Source organism: Abramis brama (assembly GCF_963993115.1).
Source record: "Abramis brama genome assembly, chromosome: 25".
In the NCBI taxonomy this organism is placed as follows: domain Eukaryota; kingdom Metazoa; phylum Chordata; class Actinopteri; order Cypriniformes; family Leuciscidae; genus Abramis; species Abramis brama.
This window is the reverse complement of record NC_139987.1, coordinates 12,125,372-12,149,792: the sequence shown is the minus strand read 5'-3', so window position 1 is coordinate 12,149,792 and position 24,421 is coordinate 12,125,372. Positions and strand designations below refer to the sequence as shown.

Genomic DNA, 24,421 nt, shown 5'->3' with positions numbered 1-24,421 from the left:
AAGAGGCTTTTTGAAAGATCAGAACTGCTTCATGAATATTACAAGATCAACAGTGTCAATAAATGAAACGGATGTCTCCCTTGAGAGATCGCAGATGCCTGTCTATCCGTTCACCTCGGTTGGTGTGACAATATGGCATCGCTTGTGAGCGTACACACATCATGTCGAATGCTGTCATTCTGGGTCTGTGCCAACGCATGCCTATATTTTGATAAATTAGCATCATTATAGATATTGATTCGCTGAGCTTGGCTGCAGCATTAAAATGAAGTTTAACATGTGATCACTTGACATTCTGCCTCGTTTTGAAGGAAGTTTGATGGTGAAGTTTACTTCTAATTTCTGCAGTGTGCAGGACCATCTTTCCACGTTAGCTGATCATTTTAGATCTCAAGGAATGATCTGTTCAAAATGAAATATTCAATATACTGTTAATACCTGTTATTCTCCAACAGCAAAAAGCAAACAGAAAAAGGTTGTTTTTACACGGTATATATTGGGTCTTTATGCATGAAAATATATAGCTGCCTTTTAAATTTTAGGATGGGGGTCCCACACACAAGGATGATTATATTTTGGGGTCCGTGACATCTTGAAGATTGAAAATTCCTGTCTCAGAGCTTTAGTTTGAGATGCTTACAGTCGGAAAAGAATGTTTGTTTGGCATTTCCAGAACTGACAGAAGTAACTGGCATTTTCCTAAAGTTCTTAGTTCTGTTCAGCAGTCGGATTCAGGCTGTGGGATCGGGCTTAGAGCCCAAGAATAAGCAGCATAAGCTTCCAGATATTTGTGGAGTGAACAATGGTCATCTGACCATGTGTACAATTCAGAGTCTGTTCAATATGTATGTGTATGCCCAGCAAAGCCTTCGTTCCACTGAATACTTGTGATGCATTAGATTCAGTAGAGAGAGCATTTACGCCTCAACTCATGTAGAGCCAAATATCAGAAACGCTACGGTTTGAATTCTGAAGAGTGTTGGGGTGTGCGTCTTTGGTGTCTTTGAAAGTCTGTTCTTGGGTTTATTCCAGGGGTGTTTTTTGAGCTGTGCCTCCTAAAAAAAAAAAAACGTGAATGAGAAAATTTGACTGTACAAAAAAATAACTAAACAAGTATAGTGAAATATGAGACTGTAAACAACATTTTTTTCTCAAGTAACTGTCCAGCAGCGACCTCATTGAATAAAAGTTTTGCTCGATTTGATTCTGATTCATTTCTGATAATGCTGTAAATGAAGTGTTTCAGATAGATTCAAACCAGTAACAGATGTTTTTAAACTTCTGATTAAACGAACCTGTTCACAAGAGTCATTTATTCATAAAATGGAATTAGGACTAGGAATAAATCACATTTAAGAATATATTAAGATGGTACACTGTAAAAAGTGAACAGTTTGATCAACTTAAAACAATTACTTCAATTGGTAACACCTAAATAAATTAAGTTTTCTCAACTTAAATCATCAGATTTTTCACGATAAAATGTGATAATTTAAGGAGAAAACTTAATTTCTTTAGGTGTTACCAATTGAAGTAATTGTTTTAAGTTGATCCAACTATTCACTTTTTACAGTGTAATAGATTAATGGTTTAACAATTTAATAGGTCTTTTTTTTTACTGTTTTGCTGTATGTTTGATCAATTAAATGCAGCCTTGCTGAGCATAAAATACTTCTTTCAAAAATATAAAAAATGGATTTGGGAAATGGAAATGGATGTGTAGAGATGGACTACACTGCAGTGTTCATTTTGACAGATAATTTTGATTTAGTTTTAGTCATACTCTTTTGACTAAAATGCCATTTAGTTTGTCATATTTTAGTCATCGGAATTGTTTTAGTTTTAGTCAACTAAATATCATAAGATTTTAGTCTACTAAATCTACTGTACATTTAGTGATATTTAGTTGACTAAAACTAGATCAAATGGGTTTAGTTCAATTGTAATGAAAACTTATTATACACTCATGGAGAAAACATATTAACCTGTTAATATGAATGATATTAAGGTTTGAACATGCAAAACAGACACAGATTTAATTAAAGATGAATGCATTCTTAATAACAAATTGCATACATCATTCTTTCAAGCAGACATATTTATTTGTATAAATTAAATATAGATTAATCCTTATTAAAGCTGTTAAAGTCATTCAGTCAAGAGCATTGAGTGATTTTCTCTTTTCCTTTTGTTGTTTGATTAACATTAATGACGGACAGCAGTGGGTTATTAGACTGCTGTCAGTTGAAGGCCGAATGCACGGATCCAATACACTGATACATATCCGATATATTTCCCAACTGTTTACGTTCACTTAAGATTTAACGACTGTTTACGTGAATACTCGCCAAAACATTTTGTGTGTATTTGGTTTTTATTTAGTTATCGTCTCATTTTCGTCAGTGAAAAAAAATGAACACTGCTACACTGTTCATGTTGTATGTTTTTGATTCACTAAAAAGAAAAAAATGGTTATTAGAGTCATTTGTTCTGAAAATAGCTGTACAGTTAAAAGGTCAATCTTGGGAGTTTAATAACTGATATTGAGTAAAGATTGTGATTGATCTGAAAATCGATATTTTTTTACCCAGCCCTTTTCAAGTCCGAGTCAAAATGAACTTGAACTTTTGAACTTTTTTCTTTTAACATAATCCACCACACACCACTGCCATGGCTGGTCACATTATTTACAATGACCTTAATTTAGGGAAGACGACAGGAAGGCATTAAAAACAGCGTGTACCGCAAGTTTTTTTTCATTGCTGCGTTGGCAAGCCTCTCTTCATGTAATGAACCTCATTATGTTCAATTACCTCAGAGATGCTGCTGTCCAGAGGGAACTGCACTCAGACCTCTGGGGAGACGCGTCTGAAAACACACGCTGACACACAACATCCGTTAGGCTGTTTCATTAAAGCTACGAGAGGCCTTGCTGAGGTGTGGAGGTGGGTTTGTGGGATGCTTGTTTGGATACCTGGAGTGTGCCTGCATGCTTCCACTTTACACTTCTTTTAAAGTTCTTTTAATGTTGTAATTGGTGTGTATGGCTGAGAGCTTTAACCTGCTGTGATCGCATAATGAAATTCATCTCTGTGAAGCTTCTATTTAGACAATCATGACTGAATTTTTGTCAATTTCTGTAACTAAAAGTAGTGAGACTACTGTTGAGATAATATTTTTTTCCAATGAGTAACATGAAGAAACCTGAAAAATATAAATATTTTGGTCACACTGTACTACACACAGATTTAAAACTGCATAAACTCGCTGAATAATAAAATGCACTCTCCTAGAATGGATTTTGGCAAGTCTAATTCATTTTAGTGAGTCAGTTCATTTGAGCAGTTATTTTCTTTATTTAAAAATTATTGAAAAAGATTTTATATCAAAATGATTAAAAATATTGATATATCAGAATCAGAATCAGAATCAGAATGAGCTTTATTCGCCAAGTGTGCACAAACACAAGGATTTTTTTGTGGTTTTTACAGGAGCTCTTGGTACATACATACATATATGACATTAGAACAGGCATTTAAATGGGAACATAAATAAATAGAATAAACAATAATAATAGTTTTAGTATACATCTGAAACAGAAGACTTATGTACAGATTTGTGCATTGTGTGTACAGCTCTATAAATAAAAATGTATTTACACAAAAAAAAAAAAAAAAAATATATATATATATATATATATATATATGACCCTGGATCACAAAACCAGTCTTAAGTCGCACGGGTATATTTGTGGCAATAGCCAACAAAACATTGTATGGGTCAAAATTATCGATTTTTCTTTTATGCCAAAAATCATTAGGATAAGTAAAGATCATGTTCCATGAAGATATTTTGTAATTTTCCCACCTTAAATATATAAAAAAATATATTTTTTTGAGTGGATGCAGCACAATCGCCAACAGAAATGGACAACTTTAAAGGCGATTTTTTAAATATTTCGATTTTTCTGTACCTTCAGATTCCAGATTTTCAAATAGTTGTATCTCGGCCAAATATTGTCCTATCCTAACAAACCATACATAAATGGAAAGATTATGTATTCAGCTTTCAGATGATGTATACATCTCAATTTAAAAAAATTACCCATAAGACTGGGTCACATTATATATATATATATATATACACACACACACACATATATATATATACCCTTTTTATGTATGAAAAAATAAAGTAAATTAAAGTAATTTAAAAGATATTGCCCCTTAAATCTTAATACCTTTAATGTACAGTACATAAGTTTCATTAGTAGTGTGTATTATTTTAAACAGAGAACCTTGACTGTAGTTAAACTACTTTTTTAGTAGATTTTTAGCTTGGAAATCTTCACTAGCACTGCTGTATTCAATTTAAAGTTTTCAGGTGGTAAGACAAGGCTAACGGCTAAGGCATTGACCAACTTTTTTTTATTAAGAGAGCTTTGAAAGGTCACACTTATGATTGACCATAAGAATGTGTTCTTTCTATTCTCCTGGGGAAAAAGATCCATAAAGCTCATCTACGAATATTCTGGCAGGTTGTTACAGAGCGTCAATGAGGCTCAAAATGTCTGAGGGAGTTTTATGGAAAACAGAAGGTTAGAACTAGTGACCTTGTCTCCGTTGATTAAACTCTGCCGCCACATGGCAAATATCTTATGATCTACCAGACTTTTTCCTGCTGTAGTCATTATCATTAAACAAAGCATGTTGAAGATGCTTCGGGATTTATAGTCTCTGACGTTAGCCTTTGACCTTTTCATTAGGTCTGTGTGATGACGGACTCTAAAAGGTGTAATAACTGAAACCGTATCCTTAGGCCTCTTTCGCACAGAGGTCACACTCATAATAAGTTTGAACTTTACTTTTATTCATACTCGACTGGGTAAAGCACCTGCAAATGTACAAATACAGAGTTTGTAAATGGAGATTAGAGAGCTCAAGCATGTATGTTTCAAATCGATCAACGCTCATTTTGAACACTATTGACTGAAGTGATGTTGGATTTGAATCTTGACTGATCCATATTCAATTTGCCCTCTGACTGAAAGCCATCATGAAATATTTTTCCCTGTAGCAATGGAATTGATCTTCATACTCAGCACAATATGTGAGCATAATCATAGAATGACTTTATTTTTTTGTTTTTGGTTAAATTAAAAATGTTTCCCTTTTGGTCAGTATTCATGCATTTAAATTTTAAGGAATAGAGGGAATGTCACGAGAATCTGCCACTCTTTAGTGTGTGGCAAATGCTAATGAATGTGTCGTAATTAAATGTTGCTCTCTTGATTGTTCCCGCAGCGCTGAGAGATAACCGGATTGAGCTGGTCCGAGCCACGGCGCAGGAGTTGACGATCAGCATCAGCGAGGTCACGCTGGGAGACGAAGGGCTGTACACCTGCTCCCTCTTCACCATGCCTGTCAAAACAGCCAAGGCTTTCCTCACCGTCCTGGGTAAGACATCATTTTACATACCGTGTGGGATTACATCCTAATGCAGCCAGTTGGAGTGTTGAGTCATTTAGCCTTAAAGGAATAGTTCACCCAAAAATCACTTTACTCAAGCCATCCTAGGTGTATATGACTTTCTTTTTTTCAACCAAACACAATCAGAGTTACATTAAATAATATCCTGGCTCTTCCCAGTGTCACATGTGCTGTATATAATCGCACGAAGATGAAGATTCCAAAAGTCTTTCATTCAACACACAGGTAGTTCAAACATAGGGTAGCTTCAGCATAACGCAGACGAGACCGGACAAATTGAACTGAAAAGCTGAACGTGATGGCAAATCATATTAGTTACCATGACAACCAAGGAGAAGTGGGAAAACTTTTTTTAAAAGTTTTAAATGTGGATATTTTTCTTACACTGAAGACTGGATGCTGAAAATTCTCCAAATTTTTGAACAGTATGTATGTGCATGGATGCCTTTTTTGGAGGACAGAAATATTGCAGTATCGTTACTAAATGTCTGCAATCAGTCTAAAACGGATTACACTGAGATTCTTTTAAAGGAGCTACTCTTATTAACAAGTCGAAAGAAAATTGCAAAATTTGTAGTTTCCAGAAAGTAGATAGATAATTAGAATTTTACCTCAGTGGGAGGCGTTTCAAATCTAACTTTGGCCTGGATCAGGATTTAATTAAATGGATTCACCCGGTCGCCTTCAACAAAGACACAGATGATCACAGAACAGTGTTGAGAAATGACACAGAAAGAAGTTTAATTAGTTTCCTCTATCAACTTTTACTACTTGTGTCAATCAAAAGTCAACCAGACTTTGAATCAAGTCCCAAACAAACCAGTTAATGTCAGCTGTGACAGTCCACAAACAGTGCTTAATGCCATATTTCTGCATTAATTAGGAGTCCAATTAGCTAGTCTCATTTTAATTAGTTGGCGTACAACATTAAAATCATTACAGTTGTACATTCTGTCAACAAGTCTGCCTTACATAATGTTTTGCTCATTGTGAATACACAAATGGATGCAATTAATTTCCGTGTTGTAATTAATATCTAGGCAAAATATGCAATAATATACACAATGCTTATTTATTATTTAAGCATTTTGTTACATGGTTGTTATATTTGATAACATTGTTGTCATGGATATTATGTTTGTCACATTTATAATGGATATTGTGGGTTGTGATTCACAAGTACAACACAAGTTCCTATCCAGAATGAACATCCATGAACGGCCAATCCGTCAAGTTAGCATCACCCTGGTTCTATCGACAAAAGCCCAATAGGATTTTTCTTTTGGATTATTATTTATATAAAAAATAAAAAATCCTGAAAGTTTGAGTTAGAATAGCGGACTAGTGAGTAGATTACCGTTTCGGTGTGATGCCGTTTGATTTTCCAGGCTGCCATTGTAGTCCCATTTAGGCACTTGTTAGTAAGTAGAAGCTTTAAACTATTTTTTTAAAGTAATAGCCTCAAGGGGCAATAACCCTTTCAAAAAACCTATTGATTTCGGGACAATGGAACTGGAAGTGCTAAAATGCTAACTTGTTTCTGGGTTTTGGCCTAAAAAAAGACATCATCCCTGGAGCACTCTGTTACAGAAAATGCAGACTAGTGCAGCCAAACGTACTTTACTGTATAGACTAAACGTCCACCATTTGATGAATTACAGCTTCCACGATCAACTGAAAATGTGCACAAACACTGAAATATGAAACAGCAAAGTGGAAAAAGTGAATTTGACCCTAAGTGGTTTTGTCTAAAATATTTGTGTATTAAATATCAAGAAATGAATCAGCCAGAAACGACAGCTTGGCATCTTCAGGTTTCTTGTCATCTTGGGACAATATTAAAAAACAACATGGCGCTCAGCGGAGGTTACAGGTCACGCTGCTTTAGAATGACTGATGTATTTACTCTGTTGCTTTTTAATGCATAGTACATTGTGGTTGTTTTTGCTTTGATTTATTTCTCAGGAATGTGATTAAGGCCTCTTACTCAGGGGAGCAATAAGGCATGTGAACTGAATGCCAAACGTCTGATCTCATCTTCAATCAAGGCGAAACCAATATCTAATTTTCCTGACTAATGTTCCCTATTGATTTTTCTTTGTCTCTGCCCACAACCTCAGAGAGGAAGCTCCTGACACAGTAATGTATTTGTGGGCCACAGAATTTCCTGTGTGTTTGATATTTCGTAAGATTGAAATGCTGATTGCTTTTGTACGTGGAAACAAGCGTTTGAGGTCCACTCTTCTCTTTCAGGTGATGGTGTTAGGATATGTTATGACCATTGCTTTGAAACATGTCGCATGAAACTTTTAAGTAGGGCTTTCATGTGTACATAATCAAATCAATCAAATAATACTGGAGAGGGAATACAACAACACATATACTGTGTGAATAGCCTTACGTCTACTAACAGATTGACGTCTCAATTGCAAAATGAATTGCTGCTGATTGCATGCCAGTGGCAGACAGTATACTTCATATTGATACACTACCATTCAAAAGTTGTTGTTTTTTACATAAATTATTACTTTTATTCACCAAAGGTGCATTCAATTGTTTAACAGTGAAAGTAAAGACTTTTACTTTGCTGCAAAAACATTCTATTTAAAATAAATGCTGTTCTATTGGACTTTCTATTGATCAAAGAATCCTAAAAAGAATGTAGCACGGTTTCCACAAAAATATTAAGCATAACAACTGCTTACAACATTGATAATAATAAGAAATGTTTCTTGAGCACCAAATCAGCATATTAGACTTTCTGAAGGATCATGTGACACTGAAGACTGGAGTAATGATGCTGAAAATTCAGCTTTGAATAATTTACATTTTAAAATACATAAATAGCGCCCCCTGCCGTATAGACCTTATTCAGAGCAGCGCCATCAAGGCTAAAATGAAATGAATGAAATCGAGACTGTGAGGGATAGACTTAACTTATTTTCAATAGAATCTGCTGTAAAAAGCTGTATAAAGCTCCTAGATCACTTGTAATTTCCCACCGCTTGTGTTGCCTGTAGTTTTTTGCCTACTGAAATTATATAACAGTACAACGCACTGAATAGATGTATTTCTATCCCTCACAGCCTTTCATTTCAGTTAAATTTCAAAGATGGCGCTGCTGTGAATAAGTTCTATGGTGGGAAAGGGTTGTCTCATAAATGACAGAAAATTTCGTCAGTGGCGAGGGAAAAGTTAAACTCTGCAATAATGTGATCAAATAACCACTGACAAAAAGGGTCTAAATTTAAATTAACCTCGGTGAACGAAAAAAAAAAAAAAAACCCAGGCAAAATAAAAGGACTGGAATAGTTCATAGAAGACGATAAATAATATCTCTAATCTTTTTTCCATTAAATTCACACTTTCCTACTGTTAATATTTTGAACTCTGTTAAACTCTCTCTCTGTCACTTTATTCCCTCCATGTTTAGGTGTGCCTAAGAAACCAGAGATTAATGGACTCACCAAGCCTGCAAAGGAGGGCGATCACATCACTCTGACCTGTGTGACCTCTGGCAGCAAACCTGCGGCTGATGTCCGATGGTTCAGAAATGAGAAGGAGATCAAAGGTAAGGAAAATTATCATCAAACTCACATTAACACACTATAAAACAAATCACAATGAATATTTACTACATTTGAGTGCATATATTTCAAGCTCAGTATGGAAGAATGCTTAGGCTCAGTGAAATATGTAGCTAACGACTCGTGTAGCATCTTCTCTACAAATCCATCACCTTATAAACAATGTCCTCAGTCAGATGGGAAGAGAGAGGATGAAAGCATGCGTACGATGCAGATGGCATTGAGTGCCTTTGTTGTGACTTGTGTGTTTGCTGCACTTCTAAAAATACAGCGGTTCTAATTAGCATGGAGGCGACGTTTCCCACGCTGACTGATTATTGTGTCTCTGGTGGACGGAACCTTGGGGAGAGGCCTTTACAGTGAGGAAGACGTGAACCCCGAAGGATGAAGCATTTGCTCAACAGTTTTAGTGTCTTTGGAATGACTTTGTTTTGCAGGGATTAGCTTGTTTATCTGTAAATTGCTGTATTTTGTATTAAACGGCAATAATTATTAATCATATATTGAATGAATGTTAATAATACTACCCTAATGGGCTGTTTACACAGGACACTTTTTTGCATTGCTTTTCCATTGTTTTTCTATGCAAATTTGCAATAGACGGATGTGTTTAACCATTGCACTCGTGTCCTATGTATTTTGCAGCATCTCACACTTGACATGGCATTCAAAAAAATGGTATTCTTAAAATTACTTTTTCAACTTTTTTTCATGTTTTCCCAAAGCGATTTCGGTGTGAATAACTGTTTTGTTTTCTTAACCTAATAAATATTGCATTGCTTGCACTTCTCTGTGCAATAACACTACTAATGCAGACCAGAGATTTCAAGCTTTAAAAAGGAATGTAAGGATGTAAAATCCATACGACTTGTGCACTAAGTCAAAAGATAGCTTTGTGTCATGGACAGATATTATCTAAGTTAATATTCACAGATAATTTTCCCCTAATCAGAGTTAATGTTTGCAACCAAATCGAGTCAAAGAATGAACAAATCATTCAGACCATTTTTGTGAACCAGATCAACTAATTCACTGAAAAGATCTGACTCAAAAGATTCGCTACTACTCTCATTAATGTTCCAAGGAAAGCATTGGAAGGAATATGGTACACAAGTTGTGTGGTCAACATATGTGATGCTTTTATGAACTTTTACATACACTGTAAAAAATTATCGTGATTTTAACGGTAAAAGACTGTAAAAATGCTACAGGGAAAAACTGTTAATTGGTTTAACAGAAAGTTTCCGTACTATATACGGTAAATAACTGTGATAGATCTAATGGTACATTTAATGTAATTTAACTGTAAAATACCGTTAAATTTACAGTTTTTGAAAGTGAAAAAGAACAACTCATTGTATAATTTATAGTGAAAAAACGTAAATTGGCATTCCCACAATTCCCTGCGTGACACTTCACATTTGATCTATTTTTGTTTAAATAACTATGTTTCTTCATAGTTTTCATAGTTTGTTCTAATCAGTTATGTACATTAGGGTTTTATGTTACATTTAATGTTGTTAAATTAATGTTTATTGCATTTTTAAAATTTCATGTGTGTTACCATGATGGTGTTTAATGTTTGTGTGAATGACACTGTGCAGCTTAGTATTACATTTCTTGTGGAAGAGCTGCTTGTGATGAGCTTTGATTGATCATGTGACTCTCATCACTGCTGTGATTGTTGGTTATCAGTGTATTACAATGATACAAAACAGATATTAATAATTCAATAAGACGTTAAATTCACATTATATCAGATAATGAATTACGGTTTATTACTGTAAATTTTAAGTTAAGTCTGTAAAACCAATAACGTTGCTACCGTATTTTTGATGGTAAAGTACTGGCAACCACAGCTGCCGTTTTTTTACCGTAAAAATCACGGTTTAATTTTTTACAGTGTACTTTTTGGTGGTTATTTTGGATTGTTTTTGTTTGTTTGTTTGTTTAGTCCCAGTTGTCATTGATTTTAATTACTTAAAAAGTGGCCAGAATATTCTTTTAAATCACCTTTTGGGTTCCACAGAAGGGAAAAAAAAAGTGATATGGTTTTGGAAAAACAAAACCATTTTCATTTTAGCGGAGAACTACTCTTTTAATCTATGACCAAAATAAAGAAATAAGAAAAGTACCTAAAGCCTCAGTTTAGCCTCTTATCAGTACCTAGTCAAGGGTTTTTATAATTTTGACTTCGAACTGAGATCCTGATTTGGCTCCTTATCAGATATGACATCTGCGGTCAGTCCCTCTGGTCATTTGATAAACAGACAGAATTTGTGGGCAGGGGAGGATTTTCAGAGCTTATTTCATTTCATTAAGGGATCAGTGATGTTTCAGATGAGAACGGCGGAAACGTAAGCTGCTTTGTTTGAGATTCCTTTAAGAAACTGATACCTGATCTCCTTACACGTGACTCAGGCTCGCTGTAGTCCCAGATTAATGATACAATCTTTGTATTCATTAACAATCATGGTGTTTAGGCTAGGTTGGATGTATTCTTTAATTAACAGTGATTATTTAAAAGCATCAAAACAACAGATTTGTATGAAAGACGAGATGCATTTAACCTTGATAGATGTGGAAATATTTCATGTTTTGCTGCGTTGGAGTTCATTTTTTCACATTCCTTCAAAATTCAGTTGTTTTCTTTTAATTAACTGTGAAGGTATTTGATTAATTTAGCTACATTTTTCTCCAGCTGTGAGGTCAGAGATTAATATGACCATTAACACTGGAATTTTCGCTCCCTCTCTGACTCCGAGACCCCTGGTTCATTTTTTTTGGTGTGTTTTGTAATGCAGGTGCAAATTATCATATGCGAGTGTGTGAAAAAGACATTTCATCCATCAAAAATGCAAGAATAGCATTACCTAACACAAATTTGCGAGCAGGTGGTTTGAATGAGAAAGCATATGGTAAATATATTTAGATAATGCAGCATGTAGCCTGTACCGTGAACTCAGGAAGGGGTTTGCTAAGGTGTCTCTGAGTCTCGTCAGTCCACGGTCTCATATAAAGCGTGAAGATTATAGGCTCTCTGTTGATTGCAAAGTGTCAGTCTTAGATATTTTCATCATGAATGTGTATTGTGATGGATGGATCCAATAAGACAAGAACACACTTCAAGGATGCAAGAAAAAGAGTGGACCCCAGAGAGATGAAAAACACATAATATATAAAATCACAAGATGTTTGACTTATAATTAAGACTTCACTTCAATTATATTTATTTATACATATTCAATTATACACATTGAAGCCCTACATATAATAAAATACTGAGCACAAATGAAAAAAACAGGGAACGATTCGGTAATGTGAGTGACTCTAGCTCAGTTTTTTTAGTCTGGTTGTCTTGGTTTCATGGCAGAGAGGTGTAAGTAAACGAAAGGATATTGCTTTTTTGGCTCTGCTCAATCCAGTTAGTCGGCCTGTTGTTTCCCTGTTATGCTTCTTTCTGTCTGCCTTTGTGTTTGCGGCCTTCCTGTCTCTGTGTTTGTGAGCCGTGGCAGCTGTTGTCATCGCTGTTTTCCGCACTTCTCCACCCCGTGTGAGGCTGAACTGTGATAAACGCATTTATTTTGGAACCATGGACTGGGAATAGCAGTTGCATTATTGTGGGATCTCTGGGACTGTAGCAACGCTCAGCCCGGTATTAAATTTGTGCTGGTCTCCAGGATGCAAGACATCTCACACTTTCTCCCCCCCCGAGTATGCAGAGCCCAAGATGCTCTGCGTTCGTGTGTGTGAAATTGACAGCTGTAATGGAATCCAATATCACCACCTCTCACATTCTCTCATGCCCCCCCCCCCCCCCCCCCCCCCTCTCTCTCTCTCTCTCTCTCTCTCTCTCTCTCTCTCTCTCTCCCCCCCTCCCCCTCCCTCTCCCCCTCTCCCTCCCTCTCCCCCTCTCCCCCTCTCCGACTCCTTATTCTCATCATTTGAGTAAAATTGGGCATCTGTTTATTGCATGTTAAACTAACCTGCAAATATTACATACTGTAGACTTCATCTTAGCAGCCACCTTCTCTGCAGTCCATGCATCATTTGCACATACAGTGGCTCCAAAAGTCTGGGGAAAAAAGGTGAATTGAAAAGCTTAGAATGTCTTATGCTGGGTTCAGACTACACAATATTTTTGTCTGTTATGAGTCACTTAAAGCCCTGTTTACACCTGGTATTAAGATGCATTTTGTTAATTCAGATCACAAGTGGACGACGCTACATACAGGTGTAAATGGGGTCTAAAACCTTTTAAGCTTGTCCACTTTCTACCACTTACAGAGGTTGTCGAAAACTCTTTCGACCGGATTGCTTTCGTAGTGTAAATGCTCTTGTGTTCGAAAGTGTTCGAGCAGCCACAAAAGATCGCCTACTGACCTAATGCGTAAACATTATGGAAAGTGCGCTAGCCACACGGGATTTAGTCTTTGTCGACTAGATAAAAGTGTTGCTTAGTACGTGATTAGTGTTGATATGTAAATTTTGCAAGCTTATTTTGTCAAAAAGATCTGAAAAAAACCTCATACATTTACCCACCCATAAACCCTCCCCTCGAAGAAATTAGGACAGAAGTGGTTGAAAGTGGACAAAAGAGACAGATTAAAATACTAGGTGTAAACGGGTATGTGTCTCCCTCGTCTACTTGTGATCCGATCGACCAAAACACATCTTACAGTTTTTCTCGATTGCTTAAACACTATAACCAGGCTTTTGAACTAAAATTTCAAAACCATAATGCCATTTATCTAAAAGCACACCCATTTCAATAAACTATAAACACTATTCCCTGTTTTGACACATGAGTCAAATTTGTTGAACTGTCACTGCAAAACTCTACACACAAATCCCTTCATTTCTCATTGCCTACACCATGTTGTCATGTATAAAGCACTAGCATTCAATATTGTTCACTCAAGTCAGCACAGCTCCAGCTCAGTTAGCACACAATTACCGAAGTGAAAACACTAGGAGACAAAATTGAACACACATCAATCAGATCCTTCAATAGATAGATAAAAGGGCCCAAATCAGTTTATTGAGTTTTGGAACAATGGATCCAGTAAGACATGAAGGAAGAGATCGAGGAGGGATAAGGAGGAGGAAGGGCAAGAAGACAAGCAGTCTCAGATGAAATTCAAGCCACTCTAGTTGCCCATGTCTTAGTCAATGGTATGACTGAGGGAGGCAGGGCTACGAGTAAGGCCAAATTTTAGTCGCTTTACCGTCGCCTCGAGAACCTTCAGGGAGGTGTGGTGGCAAACAAAATTCTATCACTGAATAAAAGACAAACATTTCCAATAGTCTTTGATGAGGTTTATTTTCTTGCAAGAAAAGGCCAGCAGTCACACAGTCACACAGAGTGGCTGCAGAGTGTGACAGTGAAGGGAGGGCATCCTTCATCCTTTATAGTCTTGACGGTTTTTCAACCATACGTGAAACATTCTTAGACGTGTTCATCATATTGTCTCCTTGAGTGGAGGCCCTCCTGTCACGTCCCAACACTCTTTACCATTCCAATACAATTCCATATTAGAATAAGGTTTGTGTGTGCTCTTTTACTGTCATATGATGGTCACACACATCTTACTGTAAGTATAGTAAATAAAAAAAATTAGAGGAGAGAGTAAAAAAAAAAAATATATATATATTTTTGTGTGTGTGTGTTGTACTGTCTAGTACATGAATGAATAAAAATGTGCCAATGTATCCATTGGTTGTGTCTTTTGTGTTCATCATGTGAAAAGGTTTGTGAGGGGGGGAACCACAAGCAACATAACTTACCAGTTTTGGAAATGTTGTTTTGAATTTATTGCACCAGTGTGTAAGACTATGTTGTAGTGTGTGTGATTTTGAAGGCTTGTGTGTCCTGTCTGAGGGCAAAGTTTGGTTTTTCAATAAGAGTGAATGGTTTTGAGTGTAGAGCTTCATTTTGACCTGAAAATAGGATGTTTGGGGAATTGGGTGAGACGTTATGGATTTGTGTTTACAGTTTTGAGAATACGAGGCATAGTTTCAAGAAATGTGTTTAAGCAATCAAGAAAAACTGTAATACCAGGTGTAAACAGGGCCACTATCAGATTATGCGATTTTGACTCCTAAATTCTCGTCTTGGACAAGAAACATGTCAGACTACTCGTTGCTTCCCAACCAATCATTGCTTACCGTCTTTAATGGCGTGTGTGATGTCATCAAGAAGGCGGAACTAGCAACTGACTGTCTAGAAACAAGAGCGTAAATAAACAATGACTACCGAAGCTGCGTTTCAGTACTCACCAGGTTGCTATATATTGTAATTTACGAATCACCATAACACCCTACGTTAAATGGATTATGAATCATTGGGGTCAGTAGATTTTTTTTTTAAAGAAATTAAAACTTTTATTCAGCAAACATGCATTAAATTGATTAAAAGTGACATTAAAGACTGTGACATTAAGATTTGAAATAAATGCTGTTATTTTGAACTTTCAAAGAATCCTGAAAAAAGAATGCATCACGGTCACAGCAGCAACAAATGTTTTCAACATTGATAATAACAAGAAATGTTTTTTTGAGCACCCGATCAGCATATTAGAATGATTTCTGAAGGATCATGTGACTGAAAATTCAGATGTCAGGAAAAAATTGCATCTTAAAATGCATTAAAATAGAAAAGTTATTTTAAATTGTTATATTTCACAATATATTTTAGTTTTTACTGTATTTTTGATCAAATAAATAAATCTACATGTATGTATATAATGTGAACGTGTGCAGGTATTTGCATGTAGCGTGTGCGCTGCTTTCTTTCCTCCACAGCTTTCTCTTACATCATGTTGAGTGCAATCAATCAATAGTCATTAAAAATGGAATTCTAAAATGCCTCCTGTGTCTTGGCAGAAACATGAATAAAACATGTTCTCTAACGACATTTTCCATCAGCCCCCATCAGCCCTCATCCCAAACCTCTGACAGCACCCTGTTCCCAAAGTTTCACAGTGTACTTTGTGTTTACAAAGAAACTGCAAAGAATCTTTTTCTTAGGCAATACTATTCTCTTATTTTCCAGTAAAATATCTAATGTTATTAAAACAAGATAAATTTACTTGAAAAGCAAAGTTGCTTAGCCTTAGTTTTCTTTCCTTTCGGGAAAATTGTTTGTTCTTGTTTTAAACATAAATCTAAGATAGTTAGATGAGGCTTTAGTGAGTTTTATACTTGAAACAAGAAAAAGAAAATGCCCATGGGGTAAGAAAAATTAACTCAAGATAAAAGTCCTATCTAATGCAGTTTATCTTCTAAAGTAATCTTGTTTTAAGGATATTTTGATTTTATTACTGTAAAAAAATGTGATTAAATAGAGTAGGCTACAAACACTATGCTGATATCAATAAGCTCCTATAGAACTGTGGGAATGTTTCTTTTTTCCTCCTCCGGGATGATAAGGGTGCATGTCCATCCCCAGACCTCCTTCAGGGAGGATAACTCCCCCGAGGAGAACTATGAGAACATGTAACAGATTAGCCGACAGGAAAAACTCCAGAGCAGATGAAAGAGAGAGTCATCCTCTTTTTTATTCCCCCGGGGGTTCGGCTAGAAACTCTCTCTTTCATACCATCTCACTGTTCGACAACAAAATGGCAAAGTAAGGGAACATGAAATGTTGATTTATCTTAAGATTGTATTGTATGTACACTCAATAAAGCACACAAGCAGCTGCATAACAATGCACTAACATCCAGCTCTTAAGGCAAGACAGTACAGGTCAAACATTGTTTTTTTCTCGGGCACTGAGCCAGAAATATTTACTTCTTACACACACCAGACTTTTCCATTTTATTCCTATCTATATTGAGAAGTTTTTTACAGAGGGGTTTGTTCATATATAATTTGCCTGATTTTATACAACATTTAATTCCTAAAACATAGTGAATCTTCTGATCTATTAAGTGATAAAAAGAGATATCCAATATCCCCTTTGTAAAAACCTTTGACTCTAATATGTCAACACAATAAAACAAGTTTTGAACCTGGCTTTATCCAATGTTCAGATTCCTGTTCTGGGAATGTATGCAAATCTGTGCATATTTAATTATAAAAAACTATAATTGGCATATTTAAACATAACATTTTAGAAAACTTGTAATGCAAAGAATTCTTAATGTAATCAATCAACTGGGAAAGTATGGAGATTCGTAAAAATAAATTTACCCTATTCACCTGTGGTGTCTTGCCTTGAAGTCGGCATTAAACTGTACAGTAGTTGCAATTGGCTTTTCTTCCTTATTGTGACGTATTTACAACTGAAAAGGCTTCTTAAACGAAAAAACTGTAAGGCGGAACTTGATTTTGTCCCCTAGGAATTGATTGGATGGTCATGTGAGTGACAGGTTGCCCCGACCTCGCACCAGTAAACATGTCATCAGAGAAGATCATTTTTTGATTAAAGATTATGAGGGCACATGTTTTTCTTCTTTTTTTTTTATAATGATGTGCATGGATAATTCATATAATAAATACTGCAATATATAAAAATAAGAATTTTGATTTCACGGTGACTTGAAACCAGCAGAACGCCCTAGCAAATGCAAGCTAACAACAATTTAGATGACCTTTGGAAAAAGTAAAAATCTAGTTGAAACTACATTGCATAGTGTGCGTGTGTGTGTGTGTGTGTGAATAAAATAGCTGCTTTCTTTGCCTGTTTCACAGTGGTCACTGTCTTTAGAACTAAGTTGCACACAAAACATCTGCTCAGTCCTGGCTGGTGAAAACAAACGCCCAGATGTCTAGATAAAAGCTCACAGCTGAACAAGAGAGAGAGAAGTTCTTAGCGCTGCTTATGATAGGCAGGGAGACCGACGGTAGTCGCTGAGTCTGAACACACAGCGCTCCTCGCTGTTTAAGCTCCCTCTTTCATCCTGGCTGCGGGGGCCGGGAATCAGAGTCCAACTTCACAGTGGCGCACGAGCTGGATAATCTCTAACGTGTGAAGAAAGAGAGGTCATTCAGACGGTGAAGTCTGCCTTGTTATGTGTATTTGATCAACACTGCCTACATCAGACACTTCAAGATAAGATGCAGCGTGTCTGTGAAATGATTATAAACATGTACCAGACTGGAACATTTTTGAAATATAGTAGTTAGTCAGTTTTTCTGGAGAGATTAGGACTGGGCTCATGACAGGCAAGGGATGGCCATTATCTCCACCCTAAAAATAGTAGATTACTATGGGTGGGGTTTTTGTTTGATTACTGGTCAGGGGTGCGTTTCTTGTACAATGGCATACTGTAACTCGCTATTTAACCACTAGTATGATGCATCATTGAAGTAATTAACTAGCTAGTCAGTACTGTTTCCTGAAACCGGAGTCCTTTGATTCACATTGGTTAAAAAATATAGTACTGTCATTAATGATGTCACGTTATTACTCAGGTGGGGAAGTAATTACGAATCAATTCGAGATTGCAATTAATATCAGTTGGTGATGATATGGTGATATTGAAGGAACAATGGTACTTGGCTATGATACTTTTGAGAAATACACCCCAAGGCTGCATCCGAAAACACGTACTTGAGTAGGCGAAAAACAGTATGTGACAAAAGAAGTATGTCCGAATTCACAGTACTCATAAAAGAGTAGGCAAAAAGTACCTGGATGACCTACTACTTTCGGTGAGATTCTGAAGTGTGCATATGATGGACACTTTACTATCCCACGAGGCCACGGGAGAGGATTTGTAAATGGCAGTGAAGCGACACAACAGATGATAATGAGAACATGGCGAATGTAGTACGTCCGGATTACATTCATTCTATGCATACTCATACTAGAACATACTTTTTTAGCAATTGTTATATAATTCTTTGTTCAAAATAAGTACCTACTCAAGAGCGTATGCGATTTCGGACGCAGCCCAAGTCTGTTAGCAGATTTCTGTTGGTGGGACAATTGACAGACAACTGAAAAGGGCTTCACACAGATTACAGGGTGTGGCTTTGAACAAATTGGGGGCGGGGCTTGTAACTGCAAGGTGAGTTCTGTCTCCTGTGGTGAGTCCAAAGCAATGACACTGATAAAACAGCTTATCATGTGAATGTGCAGTTGCGTCCTAGTGGAGGTGATATCATCACACTGTTAGCAGTCAGACAGTGTGTATGTGTGTGTCAGAACAGGAGCATTAATTCCAACCAGGCTCAGACAATCGCATCAACAAATCCCATCTCAGTCTAGCATATTTGACCCGAGTGAAAGAACTGCCAGCAGGGAGACTGTTTGCGTGGATTAGAGAGATAAAATTGCATGGCACCAGAAGGAGCTTTTACATTGACACCCACACTGACCATTTATGAAGGATATTTAAACAGTGAGCCATGGCGGAGAGCCGTGCAGAATGAGTAACTGATATTTATAGTGATCCTGGTTGGGGATTGGGGGGCGTTTGTTGAAATAATGTTGTCGTTATCGGTTCTCATGTCTCTGGGACATTAGGATTAGCGGTAGATAGATGAGATAGGCGTTCAGTTGCTCACTGCAGAGCTCCACTCACTTGTGGAGAAACTCCAGAGTCTCTCACCACAGGCAGAAAGATTATGCCGCATAAATAAACACAAACTGACAATTTTTGTGAGGAAATTCAAAACCGCTACCTCGAATTTAAGCTCTCACCATGCAAATGCACAGCTGACAGCTAACTTCAGTCAAATACACACATAAATATCCCTCCATCCACTAGGAATGACCACTGTGTTTAGCCTGAGAGCAGTTCGCGGTGATCGGATAAAGAATGCTTTTGCTCTCTCCCCCTCTCTCTATCTTTTTCATTCTCTCTTTTTATATCCCTCTTGCGCGTTCGCTAATGGGCTTGCAGAATGGGGTAGAGGCGGCGGAGATGAGCTGCACACCTTTGTGCCTCCTGTTGTTCTAAATACCTCCCTTTTAGGTGGAAAACAGCATTTGAATTCAGAACTGCTCACAGCTGAAATGAAATGCTAATCTCACCCCACGTTTTATTCTTTCCTGTTCTCGCTGCTCTCTGGGTTCACCATATGCCGTAGCTATCGCAGAGTTCCAGGAAAGCATTCCGTTTCCAGAAGGAGTAAAGTGCTCAGCCTTAAAACCAAAAATTAGAGATAATTCACATTAAATTGCGTCACGTCGAATTGCGTCCAACTATGTACGTAATTACACATGCTGATGTGTGTGTAATAAAGATTAGATACAGTTTTAATGCTGTTGTGTGCATTAAATCAGATATTGTGTGTGTGCTCTGGTGAGTGTGCATCTGTGATAATGTTTCTATTACTGGTTTGCCTTCATAAATATTAATGTGAAACATGCTGACCTTAATTTCAATTCTGTCTGCTGGAAAATCTCTCCCCTCTCACCCACTCACTAACTTACTGAGAGGGACAATAGAAGTAGACAGTGCCAACAAACCCTCATTATGCTGTTTTTTTCTCCAGGATGGAAAGATACTTGAATGAATGGATGAGTAGATGAATGGGCATAATATATTTAGGCAATCAAATCAGTTCAAAGCAGATGATGTTCTCATTTCGTTGAGATCCTAAAGTGTGGCGTGGGCACCAAAATTCAGTTTAACGTCCCATGAGAGAAGGCGTGTGATTGGCTGATTACCGTCAGTGCAGTAATAGCTGCCTATAATTTTCACAACAGAAATTGGTCTGAATAGGTCAAACTGGTAGAAATGTACAAAATAAAAACTAAACAACTAAACTAAACCACCTGGGAATCAGAATCTGACAGTGAAACATTTTTAAGCAAACAAATGTTAAATGAAAGATTCACCTCCATGTTATTATGCAAAAGAAAGAAAGAAAAAAAAACACGATCAGGAGTGTCAACAACATACTTTGATGTAGGTTGGTTAATAAATAGTATAATATATACAGGTGTAATTATTCAAAATTATTCAACCCCCATTGCAAATCAGGTGTATTGACAAAATTTACAAACGTTCAGCTGTTTGCAATGAACAAATCAAACAAAAGTAATGGAAAAAGCTCAACACAACAAACGTTTTAAGTGGTTTCCCCAAATTCAACTGAAAATGCAACTTTTAATGTCTTCTACAGTCTCAGAATTATTCAACCCCCTGAATAGAATCCCTCACAACAGTACAAATTTGCAATAAAAGATGTTGTCTCAAGCATACCTGATGCAACTAATCAAGGGCTTCATTAGTTGCACCAGGTGTGCTTGAGCTAGAACACATGAAATATCTGAACTGGCTAGGCTTGTTGAGTGTCACGTTTGACTGCATGTTAGAAAAATGGTCCAAAAGGTTAAGAGAAGATATAATCGCCCTTCACAAACAAGAAACAGGATACAAAATATAGCGAAGGAACTTAATGTTCCTAGAGACACAGTTGAAAGCATAGTTTGCAAGTTCAAAGTTAAAGGAACAGTGGTTACGCTGCCTGGATGGAGCAGAAAAAGGAATATATCTACCGCTGCAACCAGATTTCTGAGAAAACAGCAAGACAGCAAGCAAGACTTGGTGGCAACCGGCACTGAGGTTTCAGCTTGTTAAGCATGGCGGTGGCTCAGTGAAGCTCTGGGTCTGGTTTGCGGCCGCTTTGCATCCTGGAACTGGAAACCTGCAGCATGTGGAAGGCAAGATGGATTCATTGAAGTATCAGGAAATCCATGAGGTAGCTGAAGCTTGGGCATCATTGGACCTTCCAACAAGACAATGAATCCTAAGCATACCTCAAATTCCACCAAGGCAAACACTCTCAAAGTTAATAAGTTAAAGGAACAAGGAACTACTTGCAGAAGTAGTCCTGGAAGATTCTACAGTGGCCATCACAGTCACCTGACTTGAACCCTATAGAAAATCTCTGGTGGAATTTGAAGAAGGCGATTGCAGCACGCAAACCCAAGAATATTACTGAACTGGAGGCCATTGTTCATGAGGAATGGGCTAAGATTTCTCAGAAATGCTGTCAGAAGCTAGTGTCTGGTTATACATCTCATTTGCAGCAGGTCATAACAGCAAAAGGGTGTTCTACTAAGTACTAAAGATGCATGCTATGAAGGAGTTGAATAATTTTGAGACTGTAGAAGTCATTAAAAGTTGCATTTTCAGTTGAATTGTTTGATTTGTTCATTGCAAACAGCTGAAAGTCTGTAAACTGTGCCGATAAACCTGATTTGCAATGGGGGTTGAATAATTTTGATTACAACTGTGCATCAAAATAGCCTATTATAAAATTGTTTGCTTGATGATAGTGGGAAGTAAATATTGTTCTATAAGCCTTTAACCAGAAAGCTGCATAATCATTACAACAGGGAGAATGAGTTTCGTTGTACTAAAATTCTCAACCGCAGCAAGGGGACTTTCAGAAGACCACCACTTGCCACTGAGTTGTTCCAAGTGTAAAATGCGCTTAAGTTGATCTAAAGAAACTTCTAAAGCATGCTGGGAATCTTCACTGGCTCTAACCATGGGGCGGAACAAACTATCCACATCTAATTGCTGAGAGTGTTTGTCAACTCTCAAATGAAAGTTGTCTTGCTCTGTTCACAGCCATACAAAGTGTTTTTCATCTGAATGCTCTTATGAACAGACTAACAATCTGTCTGTCTGTTAGTTGTATATCTGGAATAAACATTTACCCCCAACCTCGACTGCATCCCATAAGCATCCCAAAAAGAAAGAATACCCATAAAACTGTACCTTCCTCTCTCTCTCTGTGTGTGTGTGTGTGTGTGTGTGTGTGTGTGTGTGTGTGTGTGTGTGTGTGTGTGTGTGTGTGTGTGTGTATTCAGGTTTCTAAATGATATCTTCTGCATGCTCAAATGCTCCTGAGCGGGTGGCGACACCCCCAGAGGAAGCTGATTGACAGCTCGGCAGTGATAGCAGGAGTGATGCTGGGAGTAGAGAAAGTGAGGGGGAGCAAATGGGAAGAGAGAAAGAATAAGATGATTCATATAGACAAGAATTGTGTGGATTTGTACTTACGGTTGGACCTAAATCTGAAGGTTTGAGAAGGAGTGAAGTCTTTTGTGATTTTGTCTTTAAATCCACAAACACAAATCAACAAAACATGATTTTCATGATGCACTATCTTTTTCCCTGTTTTGTGAACCACACTGTTAAAATAATATTTTAAAGAAAAGAAAATTAGGTAGATCATGCATCCTGTGTTGTTTTGATCCTTTGAAATCTTTAAAATGTTCTATATAGATTTTGATTCCAAATATGATGCGAGTTATAGATCCCTTTAAAGTTCGGTAGAACCAAGTTTTTCTGTTAAATACATGACACATGTGGCAGTGGAACAGAAAAAAAACACAAGGTCTATATACTGTACATACAATTTTTAAAAGTTGAACTACTTATAACTTGAGTGGCATGTTTTCTAGAACGACGTGCCATGCGCAAGATGCGAAAACAATGGTCAAACACATTCCTCTAGCGCATGTTTACACAGAAAAACAATGGAAAAATAGCACAGTGGAATGCAAAAATGTGTTCTTCTTGAACATCCCCTTAGAGTGTTGAAATTACGGCATCGCTGTAAAATCTTGTGATTCAATGAGCAAGATCTGATTTTAGATTCTCTTTGGTTTTGCATAAAATGAGTATGTTCTGTGGTCCTTACATTTATTTGAACAACTGTTTGACAATAGTGAATTTACAATATGTAATTTACACTCTTAAACATGTAATAATATCCTTTTGATGAGAAATTTGGAGTATTTGTTAAGCTTATTGAGATGCAGTGGATTAATTGCCCTGGATTTGTATTGTCAGTGCTACTACATAGGGACGTATGCAGCATAAGCCTATAAACGCAGAAGTCATTATCACACTGAAGCAAACAAAACAAAACACAATCTGTTGTTCAACTAATGGAGTTTTCAGGAGAAAATAAGGGGAGCTGTTTTGCTCTGATAAATGTCTCGTGTGCAACACTATACATCAGCACTAATTCTATAGAAGAAAATGTAGGCTAATTTAATTAACGTTCAATGAGGATTTACTTTTTTAAACCGATTGCAAAAGAAATCCTGCTTGATTTGCTATGAGAGTTCAGCTCAGTCAAACGCAAAAAAACAAGAATTGGATCAATATTTTCAACTTTGACGGAGTCAGATAAGAGTTAAAGTTTTACTTTCACCAGTTTTATCCAGTTTTGGATGTGAGAAAAGATAGAGGCAGGATTCAAGAGCATTCCAAACACAGTGATGTGCGTCAGTGGGTGGAAATAATGAATGCAACTCAACTCTGTCTTCACAAAACTGAAGTTTTCTATTGAAACGTAAAGTCTTAAAAAAAGAGTGGTGCATCTTTCTGAACCCCTGTGTTCCACAGTACTTCAAGTTCT

At 36.9% G+C, this 24,421-nt stretch overlaps 1 protein-coding gene across 6 annotated transcripts in view; it reads left to right on the top strand.

Annotated features, from left to right (window-relative positions):
- The window catches only part of cadm2a (cell adhesion molecule 2a), a 467,971-nt gene that overhangs the window by 419,239 nt on the left and 24,311 nt on the right, over positions 1-24,421 (top strand). For all 6 annotated transcript variants that reach the window (XM_084104983.1, XM_084104981.1, XM_084104979.1 and 3 more), the window contains 2 exons: positions 5,304-5,456; positions 8,923-9,060. In XM_084104983.1, the coding sequence (XP_083961109.1) occupies positions 5,304-5,456; positions 8,923-9,060 (291 nt within the window). The remainder of the gene's footprint in view (positions 1-5,303; positions 5,457-8,922; positions 9,061-24,421) is intronic.